At 37.4% G+C, this 20,717-nt stretch overlaps 1 protein-coding gene across 3 annotated transcripts; it reads right to left on the bottom strand.

Annotated features, from left to right (window-relative positions):
- Positions 1–1,964: 1,964 nt before the first annotated feature.
- On the bottom strand, positions 1,965–19,576 carry ABHD13 (abhydrolase domain containing 13). Of its 3 annotated transcripts, none has more exons than XM_059903010.1 (3): positions 19,338–19,576; positions 13,669–13,784; positions 1,965–5,298 (listed from the first exon to the last, which is right to left on the bottom strand). In XM_059903010.1, exon 3 carries the CDS (start codon positions 5,276–5,278, stop codon positions 4,265–4,267), a length of 1,014 nt encoding a protein of 337 aa, XP_059758993.1. In that variant the 5' UTR covers positions 5,279–5,298; positions 13,669–13,784; positions 19,338–19,576; the 3' UTR covers positions 1,965–4,264. The 3 variants fall into 3 exon arrangements, with proteins under 3 accessions (XP_059758993.1, XP_059758992.1, XP_059758991.1); XM_059903009.1 differs by having other exon boundaries at positions 13,669–13,781; XM_059903008.1 differs by lacking the exon at positions 13,669–13,784.
- Between the last annotated feature and the right edge of the window lie 1,141 nt (positions 19,577–20,717).

Raw genomic sequence — 20,717 nt, 5'->3', positions numbered from 1 at the left:
GACTATGAACAGTTAAAATCTATTCATTCCTAGATTAATGTAACTAATCAAATGCTTTGGATCTATTCATTCACCAGCAGGTCGCATATAGAAAATATTTAATATTAGCCTAAATGAAATGTATGTGGGAGAAAAATACGAGGAGAGGGAAAATAAATCTAACTTCTACTTTTTATTCACACCATTAGTACAATAAAAATTAATTTCAGTACAAATTCAGGAGTTTATTTGATCATTAAGGAAGCTTTAATGTCCTACCATATAATCTAGGTTAATAGAAAAGACTGAATACAAACTATCTTAAGACATTAATCAAACTTTTAATGTATCAATTTATTGCATATGTCAGTACAGAAAAATAGAAAGTGTATTTTAAAAGAAATTTATTGTAAAAACACAAATGTAAATGTTTGCTTTTGCCATGATTAGCACATAATATACTGTAACATTCAGATTTGAATTATAAAATTTTATCACTGCTTCAAATAAAATATGGCAAATAACAAAAATATGATTTACATTATGAAGTTGGATTAACTTATTTTATCCTGAACGTATCTGAATAGGTTGAAAACAACTTGAATTTTCAGTATACGGAGTACTGACAGAAATTCTGTTATAAATGATGTTAAACAACACACTCATCCCTGTTACATATGTATATATGACACTTTCCGTAAAAGAAGTGTCTCTTACACACAGTCCTATTGTTAAACTACATTTTTAAGATACAAAATATAAATGGAGGTATATTTGCACCATCTGGCAAAATGTGTTGACTACTATTAGGATGAATGCATTTATTTTGTCATACAAATGAATATACTATTTCTGATTAGCTGAGATGATGTGCACATATGGCAATATAAGTCAACAGAAGTGCTTTTTATTTTCTACTCTGATTTAAAAAATATGTCTGTGCTCTGTCATTTCCCAACTTTACCTGAGTGATATGAAAATACATAAATTTAAGGATAATCCAAAAGCATTATGACTAATTCTTTTCACATTTCTTTCTCCATAATTGCTGTCAAACATAATGAGAAAAACAGAGAGGGGAGAGGTCAGTGGAGGTTTTCAGTATATCTCAATCATGATCTAATTTAAAAAGTGACTTCTGCGACACTCTCTTTTAAGGTTTACCTTATTTATTCCTAACCTCAAGGACAGGACTCAGTCAAAAACTACACTTTGGCTGGGCTTGCATGATAGTTTATATAAAACTGAATATGGCCTTCATTCTTTAATTCCACCAAACAAGCCCATACCCACCTCAAACCAAATCTTATAAACGTTAAGAAATGAGTATGAAAGCATCAGGTGGTATGAATTCTCAATAAATATTACGGTATCATTAATCTGGTGACGCATTACCAAAGGTAGAATTTGGGTTATTATCAACTGTCTACAGTCATGAAAAAATAAATTTAACCTGCCCCATAACAAATTTCAGAACACCATTTTAATGAAAACACCAATTTTACAAAGTGTTTGCAAAAACATAGGGTAGATGCAGTATCAGGTGCTCCAGTTGCCTTCTCTGTTAGAAGCACCTTAAGTTCAAATGATGTTTTACATGTTATGCTTCCTTTTCACCAACCTCACCAGCTAATTATTTCCTAGATCTACATTTAAGAATGATGTCACATTTCCCTTTCCAGTTGTTTCTATCCTATTAATATTCTTTTATCTGTTACAAATGATTTCTTCCTGTATTTTGCAATATCTTTTTTTAGGATCTTTTTTGCCGTTTTACCCCCAATAATCCCTTTTAAAATAATGGATTTTGATCTCAGTGGATTTTATCTTGCCATACTTAAAATCACTCTAGGGTTTCCAAATTCCAGTAGCTTAATTACTTAAAAACTCATTCAGAAACTCCTACAGCTGCTCTTACATCAATGAGCCAGAAATTAATAAACAAGATAGACACACACCTATTCCACTAAGAGATGAGCCCAAAATGAAGGTGTGACTCATGAAAAATTCACGTTTTATTAAAAATGATGCCAAAGGCTTCATGGACCCCTGATAATAGGAGTTTGTCTTCTACCCCCTTCCCATCTAAGGAACCAGTCTCAAATACAGAAGGAAGCTAGGAAGGAAAGATGTGCTACAACCCTAGACACCTTTTCCTTTTGCTGCAGAAAGAAAGGCTCCTCAACCCAAAGAGGAGAATGAAGGTAGGGATGGGACACATGTACTCCACAACTTCTTAAGTCCTGGGTCAAAAAGAAGAGGCGGGGATTGTTAATAAACCTGGAATACTAAAAAAAAAAAAAAAAAAAGAGCAGCATAAAACAAAACACTGATGAAGAAAAAGCTTTTTATACTTCATCAGCATAATATTTGTAACTAAAGTTGATAAATTCCTCCATAGTGTACTAGACTAAATCATCACATGAAAACATAAGGTACTTTGTAAACTTTAAAGAATGATACAAGTCTAAGGTGTGCCATTTAAGCTCATGTCTAAATACACTACATTTTGTTGTATTAACGTTCTTGTTAATACATTACTATTTAGGATAGTCATTCTACATAGCAATGATTGACAAGATGAAAAGTAGCCTTTAATTGTAGTGAATTTATAAATACAAAATACACCTTCCATAATACGCGTTTCCAACTTTTAAAAACGCATGACTTTTTTACAATTTATAGAAAACATTATCCTTTAGAAATCACACTTGCTATATTTTTTTCTAAATACTGACATAAAGTGAATGATAAGAATGTTATTTGGCAAAAGTATTTCTAGCCCTATCTCCATGGAAAGAGTTTCAATTAAGGTCAAGATTATTGACCCATTATTTCTCTGCCCTAGCTGCTTGCACAAAGCCAATAAATATAGCTAAAATACTCAGAATATCATATGTTAAAGCTGACATAACGTACAGAGCTCAATTACATCTAATTTTTGAGGACTGCTTGAAACAACTTAGCTTATATATCTTAAGGTAAATCCTGTAAGTTTTAAGGGGCTCTTTTTTTAGATAAGATTTTTCTTACCTTCTATATGTCTAAATACTACTTCCCACTTACAGCCATTTAATTGTTGAATGTGGTCACACGTTCTGTGATCAAAAGCTCTAGAGTTCCTTTATCCACACATTCTCACATGTAGAAAATAAATAAGACTTCCTAAAGCTGTCTTTTGATGCAGTTCTTCTATTTCATAACTGAAACATCAGACCAAAGAATATAGTTTTCATTTACTTTTGTTTTTGTAACTTTTATTTTCAGAAAGTCCAATAAATGATATCCTGGCTTTAGTGGGATAGATATACCTAGATACTTGGACTTAAAAATGAAATGTGGGAATTCTTGTAAAACAGTATGTACAATAATGTAATGATAAGACTTCCTAATTCTTAACAGATTCTAATCTTCATTATGACTGCTATTAGTGGTTCAGCTGTAGACTTACAAAATCGACAGAAGCTAAAATTCTCTTTGCCACCAAAATTACAAATGTTAAAAAGTTCAAATATGCACATCAAAGCTGCAGTAAAATTCTCAATTTCTATTTTTACATGCCATGATCCAGACTGTACCTAACAAAACATGGTACGTTTATATTGGAAAATGGGGTCCCATTTATTTGTAAGAAAAAGCTGGATCTCAGCATTCACCAGAGCAAAATTCAACGGCAACCTGCACATAGGCCTCAATTTCATTTCTTGCTAAAAACAAAATAGAGTTTACATAAAAATAGATATAACCCAGGTTACCATATACATTGGTATATGATCAGTATTTACATTAAAAACATTGCATTGCATAAGTCAAGGAATAAAATACCATCATGCATTTCATTTTAACTTTTAAGGTGAAAAATGCAATTACAGAACTAAGTTTGCTTACCATGATTGTCCCAATATTTACTAAAGGAATAATACCCAAAGGTTTCTTGTTTACATGTCTCCTTCCACACTTAGTCATTAATCTAAGTGTCACATAGATTACACAACTTTAGCAACAAGAAACTTTTGAATATAATATGCTATTATGATAGCATATTAAACTAAAGGTATGGATACATAACCACATTGAAAGGTTCGATGAAAATGTATGAAATCCCGATAATTATAGTTCTTCAAATGTAAAAAACTATTTGGATCATTTTAAAGGAGCACTGAAGTCCTTTCAAAGTTTAATGTCACTCTTCAGACAAGTACAGATATAACACACTTCTAGAAAGGAACATTCTTTATCATTCTGCACAAATTAAAATACAGTGCATTAATCAAAAAGAAAAACATTATATAATTGTTACATTAGATGAAGTTTTTGCCATTTCTTCAGGAGAATGACTCTTTATTACTTCTTTGATGAACTGTTCAAGGGCAGTGAAGTAACCCTGGCACTGCCATGTATCATTATGAGTTCCATCAGGAAAAATGGCTAATCTCTTAGTCCGAGATGGGGAGAGTTCATAAAGTTGCTTCATCATTACTGGTGGGATTAATTGGTCAGAGAGTCCAGAGATGAAAAGAGAAGGCATTCTGCACTGAGAGATTTTTCTGTAGGACAAAAATTTATTTTTGTAGCACCATAAAGGAAGGTAACGCATTGGAAAGAATGAAAATAAAGTGCTGGCCATATGCGGTATGCTTAAAAATGTGTTCTCCACCATAATGGCTAAAATCCTATGTGAATTTTCAGAGGCCAAATGAATAGCTACTGCCCCTCCCAAGGAACGGCCAAAAAGAAAAATTTTTGTTTTGTCAAGGTCAGGTCTGGTCATCACGTAGTCCAGCACAGCCTCAGAATCTAGGTAGAGTCCTTCTTCACTTGCTTCTCCTTCACTTTTTCCATATCCTCGATAATCAACAAGTAAAAGATTAACTTTGAGGTTAACCAACATAAGCAATGCATTCGGTAACCTGTGACCTATGTTGCCTGCATTCCCATGAAAATAAATTATAGTTGGGGAATAGGGCGAATTGTCTCCAGTGTATCTTATCAAAATAAGATTTAGACGCACTCCATCTTTGGTTCTGATGAAAATGTTTTCATGTGGAATACCAGTCGGCATGGGAACATAAAGGCGTGAAGAAGACGGCTGCTCTGGGAAATAAAGCAATACATCCTGGAATTTATAGAGAATACCTGCTATTGATATGAATATTAACAAAAGTAAGATAATGCCTCCATACAGATGGAAAGTCACTATTAAAGGTAAAAGAGAAATACGGCAGAGAGCCCAAGACCATGAAGCCAAAGCTATTAGCCATCTTTCAACAAAGTTCCACAGCATCCAGTACTTTTCCATTGTGGCTCTCCGTAAGCGTCCTGAAGAGAGACAGAGATAGGGAGAATCAGTAATTCAACATATATCTATTATTTTAAAAGTTAGATCCATGATGTAATAAATCATGGTACTAGGTGAATTCCTGGAAACCTACATCAATCCATCCACAAAATCGATTGTTCTACTTTTCCTCATCCCTTCAGTTCTCAAGGTCTCCTTTCTCCCTCCACTGCTGTATATATGAAACACAAATATTCATCAAACTATATTCATTTTCTAAAAAAATGCAGGTACTTTCATTCATGTATTCTCCTTGATTTGACAGAAAAATAAGTTGATGCCATGTTCCCAATTTTTTATATGAGGGAACAAAGGCTCTGGAGCATAAGTGGAGTGGCCGTGTCCCAGCTTTGCAGGCGGAAGAGCCTGGAGACCAAGGAGCATGCTTCTAAGGCTCCTGGTGCACCCACTGGTCAGCTAGGTAAGGTGAGGGCAATTTTTTAATTTGAGGTAAAACTGACATATACCATATTAATTTCAGGTGTACAACATAATGATTCAATATCTGTATATACTGCAAAATGATCACAATAAATCTAGTTAACATCCATCACTATACATAGTTACAAAATTTTTTTCTTGTGATGAGAACTTTTAAGATCTACGCTTAGCAACTTTCAAACATGCAATATAGTATTATTAACTTGTCACCATGCCGTACATAACATCCCCATGACTTATTTTACAACTGTTAAGTTTATACCTTTTGACCCACTTCTCTTATTTTGCTCACTACCCCCAGCTTCTGGCAACAACCAATATGTTCTCTCTATCTATGAGTATGGGGTTGTTTTGTTTGTTTTCAGAATCTACACATAAGTGAGATCATACAGTATTTGTCCTTCTCTGACTTAACTTAGTATAATGTCCTCAAGATCTATCCATGTTGTTGTAAATGGCAAAATGTCCTCCTTTTTAATGGATGAATAATACTCCACTGTGTGTGTGCGCACACACACATCCCACATCTTCTTTATCCATCCATCGATGAACACCTAGGTTGTCTCCGTATCCTGGCTATTGTAAATAACGTTACAGTGAACATGGTGCATGTATCTTTTTGAGTTAGTGCTAAATTTCAAGTCTTTAATCCATTTTGAGTTAATTTTTCTGTATGGTGTAAAACAGTAGTCCAGTTTCATTCTTCTTCATGTGGTTACCCAGTTTACCCAACATCATTTATTGAAGAAACTGTCCATTCCCCATTGTATATTCTTGGCTCCTTTGTCGTAAATTAATTAACATACATGTGTGGGTTTATTTCTGGGCTCTCTATTCTGTTCCACTGATCTATGTGTTTGTTTTTATGCCAATACCATACTGTTCTGATTACTATAGCTTTGTAATATAGTTTGAAATCAGGAAGCATGATGTCTCCACCTTTGTTTTCCTTTCTTAAGAATGCTTTGACTATTCAGAGTCTTTTGTAGTTCCATACAAATTTTAGGACTATTTGTTTTTTTCTGAGATAAATGCCCCTGGAATTTTGATAGGGATTGTACTGAATCTGTAGACTGCTTTGGGCAGTATGAACAATATTAATTCTTCCAATCCATGAGTCCCAAATACCTTTCCACTTTTTTGTGTATCCTTCAATTTCTTTCATTAATGTCTTATAGTCTTCAGTGTTCAATTCTTTTACCTCCTTGGTTAAATTTATTCCTGGGTATTTTATTCTTTTTTTAAATTGAAGTATAGTTGACTTACAATGTTTTAGGTGTACAGCAAAGTGATTCAGTTTTATATATATATATATACATATATATAACTTTTTCAGATTCTTTTGCATTATGTTATTACAAGATATTGAATGCATCTTAGGTTATATAGTAGGTCCTTGTTTATCTATTTTATATGTAGTAGTGTATACCTGTTAATCCCAAATTCCCAGTTTATCTCCCCCTCTTTCCCCTTTGGTAACCATAACTTTGCTTTCTATATCTGTGAGTCTATTTCTGTTTTGTAAATAAATTCATTTGCATAATTTTTTTATATTCCACATATAAGTGACACCATATGATATTTATCTTTCTCTGTCTGACTTAGTTCAATTAAGACAATCTCTAGGTCCATCCATGTTGTTGCAAATGGCATTATTTCATTCTTTTTTAGGGCCGAGTAATATTCCACTGTGTGTGTGTGTGTGCGCGCGCGCCACATCTTCTTTATCCATTCATCTGTTGATGGATATTTAGGTTGCTTCCACATCTTGGCTATTGTAAATAGTGCTGCTATGAACACTGGGGTGCATCCATCTTTTCGAATTACAGTTTTCGTCTTTTCTGGATATATGCCCAGGAATGAGACTGCTCGATCATGGAGTAATTCTATATTTAGTTTTTAAGGAACCTCTATCCTGTTCTCCATAATGGCTGCGCCAATTTACATTCTCACCAACAGTTTAGGAGAGCTTCCTTTTCTCCACAACCTCTTCAGTATTTATTATTTGTAGACTTTTTGATGATGGCCATTTTGATTGATCAGTGTGAGGTGGTATGTCATTGTAGTTTTGATTTGCATTTCTCTAATAATTAGTGATGCTGAGCATCTTTTCATGTGCCACTGGCCATCTGTATGTCTTCTTTGGAGAAATGTCTATTTAGGTCTTCTGCCCATTTTTTGATTGGGTTGCGGGTTTGTTTGGTTTTTTTTGATATTGAGCTGTATAAACTGTTTGTATATTTTGGAAATTAAGCTCTTGTTGGTCTCATGGTTTGCAAATATTTTCTCCCAGTCCATAGGCTGTCTTTTCATTTTGTTTATGATTTACTTTGTTGTGAAAAAGCTTTTAAGTTTAATTAAGTCCCATTTGTCTATTTTTGCTTTTGTTTCCATTTCTCTAGGAGATGGACCCAAAAAAATATTGTTGAAATTTATGTCAAAGAGTGTTCTGCCTAGCTATTTTATTCTTCTTGATGGAACTGTAAATGTGATCATTTTAATTTCTCTGACAGTTCATTATTAGCATATAGAAACATGACAGACTTTTATATATTGATTTTGTATCCTACAACTTCACTGAGCTAGGTAGGTTGAGGGCAAATTTTATTAAAGAGGTAGTTAACAGATTCTAACTTATCAAGACCAATCCAATAGAATTTATTGTCAATTTTCTTTTTCACATTATAGAAAAAAATTATAATTAAACTAAAATAAAAAATATAAAATATTTTCCCTTCTATTTGGAGGTTCTCACAGCTAAATTTAAAAAATAATTTAAATGGAACACTAGTTTCTAATATTGTATTATTTTTAAGAAAAAGTCTAATAATTTGTCTTTCATATCTGATTAAAAAGAAACTTTAGATTGTTAATACTGTGAAATACGCTCAATCTTTTATAGCGCCCTTACTGCAATTTCATACCAGTGGGTAAACAAAGATTGCTACAGTATACTGATAAGGCCATAAACACTTGGGGGATAAGTGTGAAACAAAGACAAAGAAATTCTATTTCAGAACCAGAGATAAATGAAGAAAACGACTTACTGGAGAAAAATCTTTTTAAAGTTTGCTAAAAACTATAACTGATGTAAAGAAACTACAAAAGAAAAGCTTTCAGAAGTCATTGTTTTTGTTATCAAATAAAGTTTATGTGTGTCATCTTAAAAAGGCGCAAGAGGTGAGACGTTACAATTTTTCTTATGTAGTACTCATTTACTTATATATTTACCATTTTTAAAAATTACATTCTCTTTTACTCACTAACAAAGCTACCATAAAGAAGTTATTCTTAAATTTAATAAATAATTGTTAATGACTTATCTTTAAAATTTTACTGTATGCCATAAGCTAATAAGTGAGGCATTTTAGTTCATCAAATTAGATTTAAACACTGAAAACCAAGTTAAATTATACTGGCTACAAAGATGAGTTAGACGATTTAATAGATTCGATTTTTCACTATTATCTCACCAAAAATATTTTACTATTCCGCTAAACATGGACTTTCAAATCTGAATTTGTGTTCAAATAACTCTCTATGAACATAAACCAACAGTGTAGCATTTTTCTGAAGTTTCTCTAAAATCAACACTGCCCCCCAGTTGCAGCAAGTTTTATTACAATAAGCACTATGTTAAGCCAGAGAAAAGCAGGTATGTGAGGTAAAACAAAAATCCAAGCTTAACAACTACAGAAGCAATACCTGAGCATTAGGTGTCAGACCTGGATAAGAACCAGATTGAAAGAGACTACACTACAGCAGCCAAATAAGCCAATTACACTGAATACTGAATAACTGTTCCAGGTCAATAATCAATGCTGTTTACAATCTCTGACCACTATTCATCAACAGCTTAAATTATACAGGGCTACTCTATAATCCTTCACTGTAGTGGATAAGTCTGAATAACACATCTGAGCACTTAAATTTTTCATCTAATGCTTACTTAATTTTATTTCTTTAAGAGAATGATTTTCATTTGTACCCAGAAGTTGTATTAGGAAAATTTGAAAACAGACTGGCATTTACTTTATACATCAGAATAAAATAATTTTTGTATAATGATTAGGATTAACAAGGTTTGGGATATAACATACAAATATACTAAGGCACTGTATCATTTGGAAAATAAGATACCATTTAAGATATTTCTTTAGGGAAAAAATGTACTTTTTTTCATAGTCAAGCCAATCGTTTATGACAGAAGTATCAGAGAGATGAGTAACTCAAATATCACTTATTTGGTGATATAGTAGAAAAAAACACACTAAAATTCCATCACGCTTAAAGTCTGCTCTACCATATATTTGTTAAATAATCGTATCAGTTATTTCCAGTTTGAATTTCCTTTTCAGTAGAATGAGAATTCTAAAAATGCCTGTTTATACAGCTGGTCAGCATTATCAAATAAAATTAATTAAAAAGCACTTACAAATGCTGTAGATATATTAACTTCACTTGCTTTTGAGACTAGTATTTCTGGCTGTACTACTACATTCTTAACCATGTTCTGCTTGAATTAACATCAAAATTAGAACTTACCAAGCACCTATAAGAAAAAAAAAATCTAGGAATTTGATAAGGGCATGGCAAAGCACTCCTACAACCTGTATAATCAGGAGTGAATTGACTCAAGTTTTCAAATCAAAGTTCTTATAAAAAACTAATACAACACTAAATAAAACATAAAGCTCCTAATACATGGACAGGGCGTATTCTGAAATTCAAACCACCTACATAGATTAAACTATATAGTTAAAGTTTTCGATTTTCAAACTTTGAAAAAATATCTTTTTTAAAAAAGAAGCCTCTTTTATTTCTTTTCTTTTTTTTTTTTTTTTTTTTTGCTGCCTCCAAAACAAGACTTCACTCACAGAAAAGGCTCAGTAAACAGCTACCATCATCATTACCATCATCTCTGTTTTTACATCACCCTATTTCTTTCTGTCCTTCTTGGGAACTGCAACTAGATGTTTAAAGATAAATTTGCTTTTTTAAACACACAGTTGCTTGCATATATTTATGATCATTCATAGGAAATTATGGCAAAACATCTATTTTTTAAAGGTCTTTCTATAATATATACAGTAAATCTAACCTGATATAATGAGAAATGCCTGAGAACATGAGAAATGCCAGCATCACATGACAGTCAAATCTTTTGTTGAGAAATTTCCTGAAAACAAGTTTCTGAGCTCTTCCCCAGAAATCACAAGCTCTGTACAGGGATCAACCTTTTGGTCTCTCGCACTGGGCTCTCCCTTCTCCTCTTTCTTCCAGAGGATGGGAACAGGACAGGATCCATGACCAGTGAGAGCTTCTGAAATAAGTTGTGCTCAAGCATCTCACTGTTGATCCAACCAGCTCTCCCATTTGTAACTACAGAAATATTTAAGGGCATTTTAACCCCGGAATAGGGAATTGCTGATGCGCTAGCTCTCAATATCCGGAGCCCTGCTCACTGGCTGAGATGACATATTTCGAAGTGAAGTGAGGCTGGGACAGACGTGTGGTCTCCCTGTGATCACGGTTAGGGAATAACAGCAGCCGTCTTCCTGGGCTCCTCCGTCAGGAACCACAGTCCCCAGCATACCTCACCCTCTGGTGGCATCTCTGAGGGCTGTAACAATGTCTGAGCAATTTTCATTAATTTTCAGCTGACTCATTTTTCCAATTTAAGTCATTTAATCCTCACAACTTAAGGAAGCATGTAATGTTATTTCCCTTTTACAGATGGAAAAAAAAAAAAAAACAGGTAGAGAGGTGAAGCAACTTGCTAACATTTACAAGGCTGATTAATGCTAGACACAAGACAAGAAATCAAGCCTTTTTGACCCAAAGCTCTTAATCTCTGATTTCAAAGCATCTAACTATTTCTGAGTCTCTTAGAATCTCATTATGTTCATGGTATGGATGCTTCTTAAATCACTGGTAATTTCCTATAACAGCTGCTTTGTCTTCAGAATCTTTTCAACATACAATATTGAATTTAAATCTGTAAGCCCAAGAACTGTGTTTTTCTTTTTCACTACTGTATCCCTATGGGTAGTACACCACTTTACATATATTCAAAACTAAAATGTTTTTTAAATGAACAATCCAGTAATGTATCTGAATTATTAGATTTCTAAGAAAACACAACTGCATTCTGAGTGTCAGACATATATATTTAAGACTGGACATCAGAAAAATGGCATATTTGAGTCCATTATTGGTTAGGAACAATAGGGATTAACCTTGCAGTTTTCCACAAAGCATTCCTGAAAAGCTGCCTTAATTAAATGACTTTGCAATAAACAAAGGTAATCTTGCAATGGATTGTTAAACTGTGGAAGTCAATAAAAGTCAATTCATTTTGAGGAATATCAAATGGAAGTCAATTTTAAGGACAGGTTAATAAAAACTGTTCTAGAGTGTGTGTCTCTTCTCTTTAATACATTACGGCATATTGGTGGTTTACAAAGAGACCTCCACTCACGAACTGCCTTATTTTTCCTAACCCAATTAGCCAATAATTTCTGCTCCTCCTTCTATATCATACCTCCATGCTCTTAATGGAACTGGACCTATCAAACAATATAGGGAGGATTTTTTATTTGATAAATTTGCTGAAACTATCAACAAAGTACAATTACTAGAGCCATCTGCTGAGATGTAAAGACAACTTCACATAAACCCAGATGCTATGATGATCAATAAAAATGAACACTGCCTCGGGTACAGTCCACTGCACAGATACTAGAGCTAACAGTAAGTTTTCCACTTATTTTGCCAAAAAATTAGTTTGAATAAAGGGTTAACAAAACCTTTTCTCGGACTTCCCTGGTGGTGCAGTGGTTAAGAATCTGCCTGCTAATGCAGGGGACACGGGTTCGAGCCCTGGTCTGGGAAGATCCCACATGACGTGGAGCAACTAGGCCCGTGAGCCACAACTACTGAGCCTGCGCGTCTGGAGCCTGTGCTCCGCAACAAGAGAGGCCGCAATAGTGAGAGGCCCGCGCACCGCGATGAAGAGTGGCCCCCACTTGCCACAACTAGAGAAAGCCCTCACACAGAAACGAAGACCCAACACAGCCAAAAATAAAATAAAATAAAAAAAAAAGAGAGAATTAATTTTAAATTCACATCCATAATTAGTTCCATAGCATGATTCCACACGTCTCCTTAATCCCCACCTTGGACACAGTATCTTTGGCTCTAAGTTTAAAAAAAAGAATCTGCCTGCCAATGCAGGGGACACGGGTTCGAGCCCTGGTCCAGGAAGATTCCACATGCCGCGGAGCAACTAAGCCCGTGAGCCACAACTACTGAGCCCGCGCTCTAGAGCCCGCGAGCCACAACTACTGAGCCCACGTGCCACAACTACTGAAGCCCACGCACCTAGAGCCCGTGCTCTGCAACAAGAGAAGCCACCGCAATGAGAAGCTCGCGCACCACAACGAAGAGTAGCCCCCGCTCGCCGCAACTAGAGAAAGCCCGCGCACGGCAACAAAGACCCAACGCAGCCAAAAATCAATAAATAAAATTTAAAAAATAGAAAAACAAAAACCTTTTCTCCTCCATGAAAAAAAAGTGACCTCTGGTTAACCTTCTAGCACTGCTTCCCTGGAAACCTCATAAAGGTGGGATTCCGCTATGTTTCTCAGCAGCATTTTGTGCGGTAAACCTGACCCCTGCTAGTGAGCTAAGCCTGGACTGAGAGGACAGTGAGCAGCGCTGCAATGCCCAGCGGCAACGCAAAGAGGGGACACTCTGTGTCCTCTGCTGAGTCCTGCTCGCTATGCCCTTGCGCTGCAACAAAAAATACCGTTTCCTGTGGAGCACGAAGCAGCTAACTCACGGTGGCACCTGCTCCCACCCAAGTGCCATCTTTCCACTAACCTGAGCTATTACTTGGAACAATATACCTGATGCTGCCAGGCCAGGTTTCCTATCCACGTCTTTCCACACAGCAGAGGGAGGCTGGTGCCAGGTATGGTCTTCTGAGAATGAGAATGTCCAGCTGAATCCAACACCATTGCTGCTGGTCATGCAGAATAAGCAAGGCAATTAGTTACCCCTTAAAAAGTACATCCTATGAGGAGAATTTATGAAATGTGTTGCCAGAAGAGATGGTTATTTGCCAGGTTCTTTTGCATGCTGCAATGCACTTGCTGATAACATCTTAGCATCATAAACAATCAAGAGAAATGTGAGTTTAATATACTCCAAGTGAAATCAATGTTTATACTAATTAAAAAGGCTGCTTAGAGGGAAAGAACAAGCTCGGTCAACCAATATCCTTCATCTGCCATTCTTCTTCTACATTATTACTCTGTTTTTAATCTTATGCCTACATCTTAAATAAATACCTCACTTATTCCCATTTCTCAATTCTGCCTTTGCCAAATTATCACACCAGCTCTCACATATCAAATGTCTCTAAAGCCCATCTATGGCTTCAACCACCCCAGTAACTGCTAACTACTCACTAGCAGAGAATCTGATGCGTGAGCTCTTGTGATGATCTCTCATAAAAAGCAAACCTCACTTACTAATAAAGCCAATGGACTTTTCTCAATCCACACTGCAACACCGTACCCCTAAGTAGCACCAAACCTGGAATCTTCCTCAGCTTCCAGTATAATCAAATCCCTGTGTTTCTCCCTCTGACCCACACCTAAATGTAGGCATTTTCCAAGGCTCCGTATATTTACCTTTCTTTCCCTCAGGGATTTCATTCTTTCTCATGGCTCCAACCATCATACTTGCTTATGAATTATTCCCATTCTCCATGTCTACTCCATCTATAATCTCAATTTATCTGTTCCTTGAGTACCTGATGCTTCGTTAACAACAGACTTATCCAAAAGTAAACAAATCCTCCTCATCTAATGTTTTACATGCTTTATGTTAATTATGAACAAAAAAAACATGATGTGTAAACAAATACATTTTTTTAAAAACAACTGATTCTAGAGCTACATATAAAATAACATGCAAAGTAAATTTAACTATGTTACAATATCAGTAATAGGTACATTATTATAACATGCACAGGTCTTATATCTGAATGAAAAAAAATCAACCTTAAAAACAATTTTTGTGCATTTTATTTAGATGAAGTGGTTAGAGGTGTCATACTGATATTAGTGAGCACTTCTCAAGAAATAATCTATTAAAAACATGACTAATTTTTATTATAATGTATAGACAAAGTAAATCTAATTATGATTTTCTTTTTAAAAGAATGGTTTTGAAATATTAGTCATATCTTTTTATACTCTATAAGCACTTTGATCAGATGAATGAAAAGTAGAAATCTGATGATGATCATCTTGAGAATTTTATAGTCATTAACTTGTTTTGTTCACCTTTATTGCTCCATATGCTCCCTATCTTTAAATATCAGCCCATGTGAGTACACAATAACCCATTTAAGGCTAAAAATATAAACAATTTATAGCTGTGAAGCTGTCAGGACCACCATGTTGGTTACAGTGTGAGCTGAGTGACAAGTCAACTGAGTGAGTGATGAACATGTGCATCTGACCTCCTGTAATCACCTTATGTGCTCCCTCATATATGTACTTGGAAGATCGCAAATGGTTCCATTTCTAAGGGAAAATATTTAAATAACTGTTCAATAAGCTGAGGCTTAAAAAAATAGAGAGATCAATACCAAACATATGCCCACCCTCAATCATATGAGTTCTCAGAACACAACTACACGTCCCCCAAGGGAGTTTTCAAACCCAGCCCAGACCACAAAATGGTCCCAGGGTTGGTTTCCCAGCCTCATCAGATTCCAATGCATCCTATCATACTATTTAAAGATTAAAGACAATGCCACCAATACTTGCAGACATCTGCTATCTGAATCATAGTGTTCAGACATTGTAGACTATTTAAAATTTATAAATACGCAGTCTTATTCTTAAGTAGCTCATGATCTACTCAGTAACCCTCGATCTACTCAGGAATCATGGACATATATATAACTGTATATGTCTAACATAAATTTAATTATAGAGGAGCCGAGGAAAATTAGAGAAAGATCACACTGTCCTTAAACAGAGTAAAAGAAAAAGAAAACCTTAACTATGTGTCCTTCACAACATAATTTTAGTAATCTCTGGATTTCATTATGCTTGAATACTTAAAGAAACCATGGGGAAATTTTTGCCAATTTTTTAAAAACAGGACAAAGTACAACTCTAGGGTTAAGAATTTCTCTTACTTTCCATCAAACAGCTGTCTATGCCACTTATTTTTGTTCATTTAGCAATATTTTATCCAAAAATTTAAAATAAATAAAGATTAACAACTTAGATATATCAAGAACTAAAACTCAAACTATGGGAATGGATACATTTAATTATGACTGCCCCAATAATACTAGCAGAGTAAACTGAACAAATACATTACTCTTTCAATGGAAGATAAAATTATACTTTAAGGAAGGCTGGAACTGTCTCACACACAAAAAAAGTAAATGCTAATTATTCTCATTACTTTTTAAATGCAGAAGTTTACATTGTATTGCACAGTATATATTCATTTACTGATTCTGCCAACAGTAAAAGGTCTTTGAAAACTATAAAAGATGTTTTACCTATACATGAATTAAATATGACTTCCCCAAAAACAATCTGACTAAAGAGTAACCAATTATAAATATAATTTTAAAAAGTCATAAATGTACTATTATTTTAAAGGCCTTTATATCCATCTCGATTGATAATTTTAGGAACATCCTGTTTAAAAATAAAAATTGCTCGTACATTAAAGAAACATACTGACAAGTGACAAAACCATGTGTAGGTTCAAGGGAAGACTAAAAAGTGGAAAGCAAATTCATGTGTCACGCCTAATGTCTACATCACAGGCGGAGAATGGTATCCTCTAGGGGAATTCACTGCTTCCAATCACATTTCAAGTAATAGAGAAAGCAGATTCAGCCCTGCTGCATCAATGGATCTCCTTTTCTGCTAAGCACTGGAAAGTTAAGAAACCATGCCAGCTGCACAGCTGAAATGAAAACACAAACAGCCACTATCAGTGTGCTGGAGACACCACAGGATGAATTATCTATTTCCCTAATGGTTACCCACGTGTCATCAATAATGAAAAAGTGTGTATTAATAGTCCTATGGGGCAAATCAACAGTAACTGCCTATAGAGATGCTGGATTTAAACTGGGATTTCAATCGGCTTGAGCAGACATCTGGAACATTATACCAGGCAGCAACTTAGCAGCATTTTTGTGCTTTCCCTTTCGCTTGAAGCACAGAAGACTTCGCAAATATAGTCAACTCTGAGAGAACAAAGATAACAGTTTCTTGTCACTGTGGAAGCCAATCACAATTTATTCTGAGATTATAAATATCAAAGAAAGAAAAGGGTTAAAAAAAATAGATCCACAAGGCTAAAAATGCAAACAGTGATGTTAGAATTAAAACTGATAATGAAATTCAGGAAGTTTCCAACTCACGACGGGATAGTGTTCTAAATACTATTAACTAAATGGGTGAAACTTAGAATTTATTTATAATTTTCTTATAAAATCCGTGTTACAGAAGAAGTAAGATTCTCAGGCGAGCTCATAAATGCACACAGTTCACACCCTGGGAATACTACAGCTTTGCAATTCCAGTACAATATACTGCTGTAGGAGCTGAGACTTATACGAAACAGCAACATAAAATGTAATAACTTATTACGCAGTCTATCATTTGAGGGGGAAAAAATCTTAATTAGAAAAACTAGAACCCTTTTTTTTTTTTTAGGTTTATTCTAAAAAGAGTACATAAGGGCCTCAAACATTCCTGAGGTGACTAAACAATAATTAGAAAGATTTTAGAATCTCTGAGTAACAACCGAGTTCTAAATTAAAGAAAAACAGAGAAACAGAAGTAGATTTTCCTGAGATAAGTGACCAGAGAGGAGAGATCACAGAAAAAGGTTAGGTTGGATTGTTTCCTGTTCCCACTTCTAAAGTCACAATGTTGACCCAGGACAACTTGGTTAGTAAATGCTCTCGTTCAGGCCCGAGGTGAGGCTGAGAAGCCAGGAGGCTTGCCAAGGTCCGTATGCACAGATATTCATAAGCTGGCTCACTTTCATCATTCCAAAGGACCTATCAGTGGTAGGCAGCGTCGTGCTGTGGGAAGGAGGGTGTTTTCAGGCTCTGTATGTTGACAGCTGGGCGGCTTCTGACAACTCACTTAAGCTTTCTAAATATATGTCTCCTGGTGTGTAAAAAGGGGGTCAAACACGTAATTGAAACATGGCTGAGATCAACTGTAACACAGTGTGTTAATACATGCAGCTACTTGCACGAGACAAAAGTTAAAACATGTTATTATCTATTAGAGCAGAGTAAGTACAACCAGAAGGTCTGCTAGACCTGGATGAAATAATGGTAGGACTCACTGGAGATCACCTGAGTAGGTGCACACAGGAAGGAATGAGGGCGCTGCCTTATTTTTTCCTGTCAAAACCCAGCTCAGGTAGCAGCTCCTTCAGAAAGCCTTCCCTGGTCCTCTACTCCCTACTGCCAACCATTCCACATCCTGTAGTTTGTACAAATTCATGTGGCGGCACTCACTACCGTAGTGTAATTCATCTGCTTTACAGAGACTGTGAGTTCCTTGATGACAGTGACATCATCTTATGCAAATCCGTATTTTCAGTCGACAGAGCAATGTCTGACACACAGTAAGTCTCTATTAACAACTACTGAATTGAGCCGTCTAGGGCGTAAGCAGGACAACTATGACATACCACTAGATGGTCAACCACGAGCTCTTAGCTCGTGGAATAAAACTTAACCTCTCAGCAAGATACGTGATTAACCCACGCTTGCACACAAGTTCTTAACGCGTGCCGAAAGATACCAGGAGAGGATCCATGAAAAACCAAGCACCAAAACGTAAAGCCCACATCTCCTTGTGCCTTTCTATGCAGTTACTGTAACATGGTGAACCTAAGTCAAAGAGCTATCGAATAAAAGACTTTGTTTGGGGTTCTGATACCTTGGGCAATAACTCTCGTAATGCATTTTGCAGAAAACACATGTTGACAAGACTCTACAGCAAAACTGACTTCAATTCTATGGGGTGCTCCCGCCCTGTTTCATAAACACCCCAAAGTTCCTGCCACGGAATTCGCAGGGCTAAACCTGTTCTTGATGTGAGAGGATCAGGAGCACTCCATGCCTCACACCTGGCAGCTGGGATTTTCGCTGCACTTTTCCTGTGTGCGGGGGAGGGCTGGGCTGGGGACGGATGGTGTCCACGCGCCGGTTCGTACACGTTACTGGAAACACCACTGACAGCGCATTCTAAGACACCTTCTAGGACAGCGTCCCGGCGCCGCACCGGAGGGCGGTCGGGAATCGGCGCGCCTCGGTTCCCACACCGGCGTCCGTTTGGGGTTCTCCCTCCCTCGGCCGGCGAGGCTGCGGAGCGGGCTCCGTCCGGTCCCGCACGGCCCTGGGCGCGCAGCCCCGCGCTCCCGGGAGGCCCCCGCCGGCCGCCCCCCGCGGCCCCGGGACACGGCGGCCCCGCGGCTCGGCGGCCCGCACCGCACTTACTTAGACCTGCTCGCAGGCTGCGCAGTCGGCCGCGGACTCGGAACCCGGCGCCGCGCAGTAGCGTCCCCCCGCGCCGCTTCCGTCGCTCCTCATCGTCCTCCTCCAGCCGAGGGGCCGCCGCCGTCGCCACGGTGTAGCCCGGAGCTTCTGCGGCGCCGCTCTCGGCTCCTCCACTTCCGGCCCACGCTCGGTGTAGCCGGCAAATACCCCCGCCGGCTCCCACATCACCTGCTCTCGCCTTCCTCCCGGGAGTGGGAAGCCGGCCCGCCCTCCTGGGCATGCGCAGAGCCCGCGGCCGGAGGAGTTTCCCCACCCCCCGCGACGGCGGCCCGGACGGACAAGATACCGCGGGAACGGGCCGCCCGCACGCGCATGCTCGCGATGGGCCGGGTACGCAGCGGCGGCTTGACCCGCAGCCTCTCTTCTCTCCGATCACCGGGAGGCCTCTCGCCCCGCCTCCGAGGCCTCCGGGGTGAGAGCTCGGAGCCTGCCGGATCCGCCTGCAGGACGCATGTCTTCCCGAAGAAACGGTGTCTGCCCCAGTCGGTTGTTAGGGGTATAGGAGTGAGTTCTGGCACTTAAATCGCTTCCTTAACTTTGTTTCTCTTTTTGTCTTCTCCCAAACCCAGGCCGCTCCTACCTTTGTCAGAGTGGACCGTCACGGGCGGATGCATGTTTTATGAGGCCCGAAACTTGTGCCATTTAGACGGACCTTGTAAAGAAAAAGAATGGAACATTACCTTACTTTTGCAAATTTTACAGAAGCACAAGACCGTGAAAACATTGCTAGGGCCCCTCCCGAGGCCTTGGAAGTGACCATACAAATGGGCCCCTGAAGCTGGAGCGTCATTACCTTCACTGACAACCGCCTTGCGCACCAAATTGTACTCAATTGTTTGTTTATAGATGTCTGACCCCACCCCCGTCATTCCCTATTCTCTGTACCCTGTGTTATATATACAGAGGATATGTAACAGTGTTTTTTAAAGCTTGGAATCTGCTACCAAATTGAGAGGTTCAGGTCAGAGAGGCTCTTGATAATAATTTCTGTTATTATCAGGAATTGTTATCAGGTGGTGCATCATCTGATAAGCACCACCCACCATGGTAGACCGACCAGTTACAAAAATAAGCTAATAATCAAAGCAACTCTAGACGATACTCAATGAAAAACTCTTGATTCTCTTTGAACCAAGCATCAGAAGGCTAAAATAACATGGTAACTTGGAGACGGGGATTTGAAACAACTTTGTCTGGTTGTCTGGAGTTTGTCTGGTTTCCTTGTTCCCCTCTTATATCACTAATGCAAAGTGCAATCTCCGACATTATACAAGCTCAGTAGATGTTGAACAGGGTACAAAAATGTACACAAATGCCTTC

This window comes from Balaenoptera ricei, chromosome 18, assembly GCF_028023285.1.
Source record: "Balaenoptera ricei isolate mBalRic1 chromosome 18, mBalRic1.hap2, whole genome shotgun sequence".
Classification (NCBI taxonomy): Eukaryota; Metazoa; Chordata; class Mammalia; order Artiodactyla; family Balaenopteridae; genus Balaenoptera; species Balaenoptera ricei.
Note: the sequence above shows the minus strand (reverse complement) of the source record. Positions and strands in the feature narration are given on the sequence as shown.

Bases quoted from the DNA above. Each gene is read 5' to 3' on its own strand.
- ABHD13 (XM_059903010.1), bottom strand. From the start codon at position 5,278: ATGGAAAAGTACTGGATGCTGTGGAACTTTGTTGAAAGATGGCTAATA.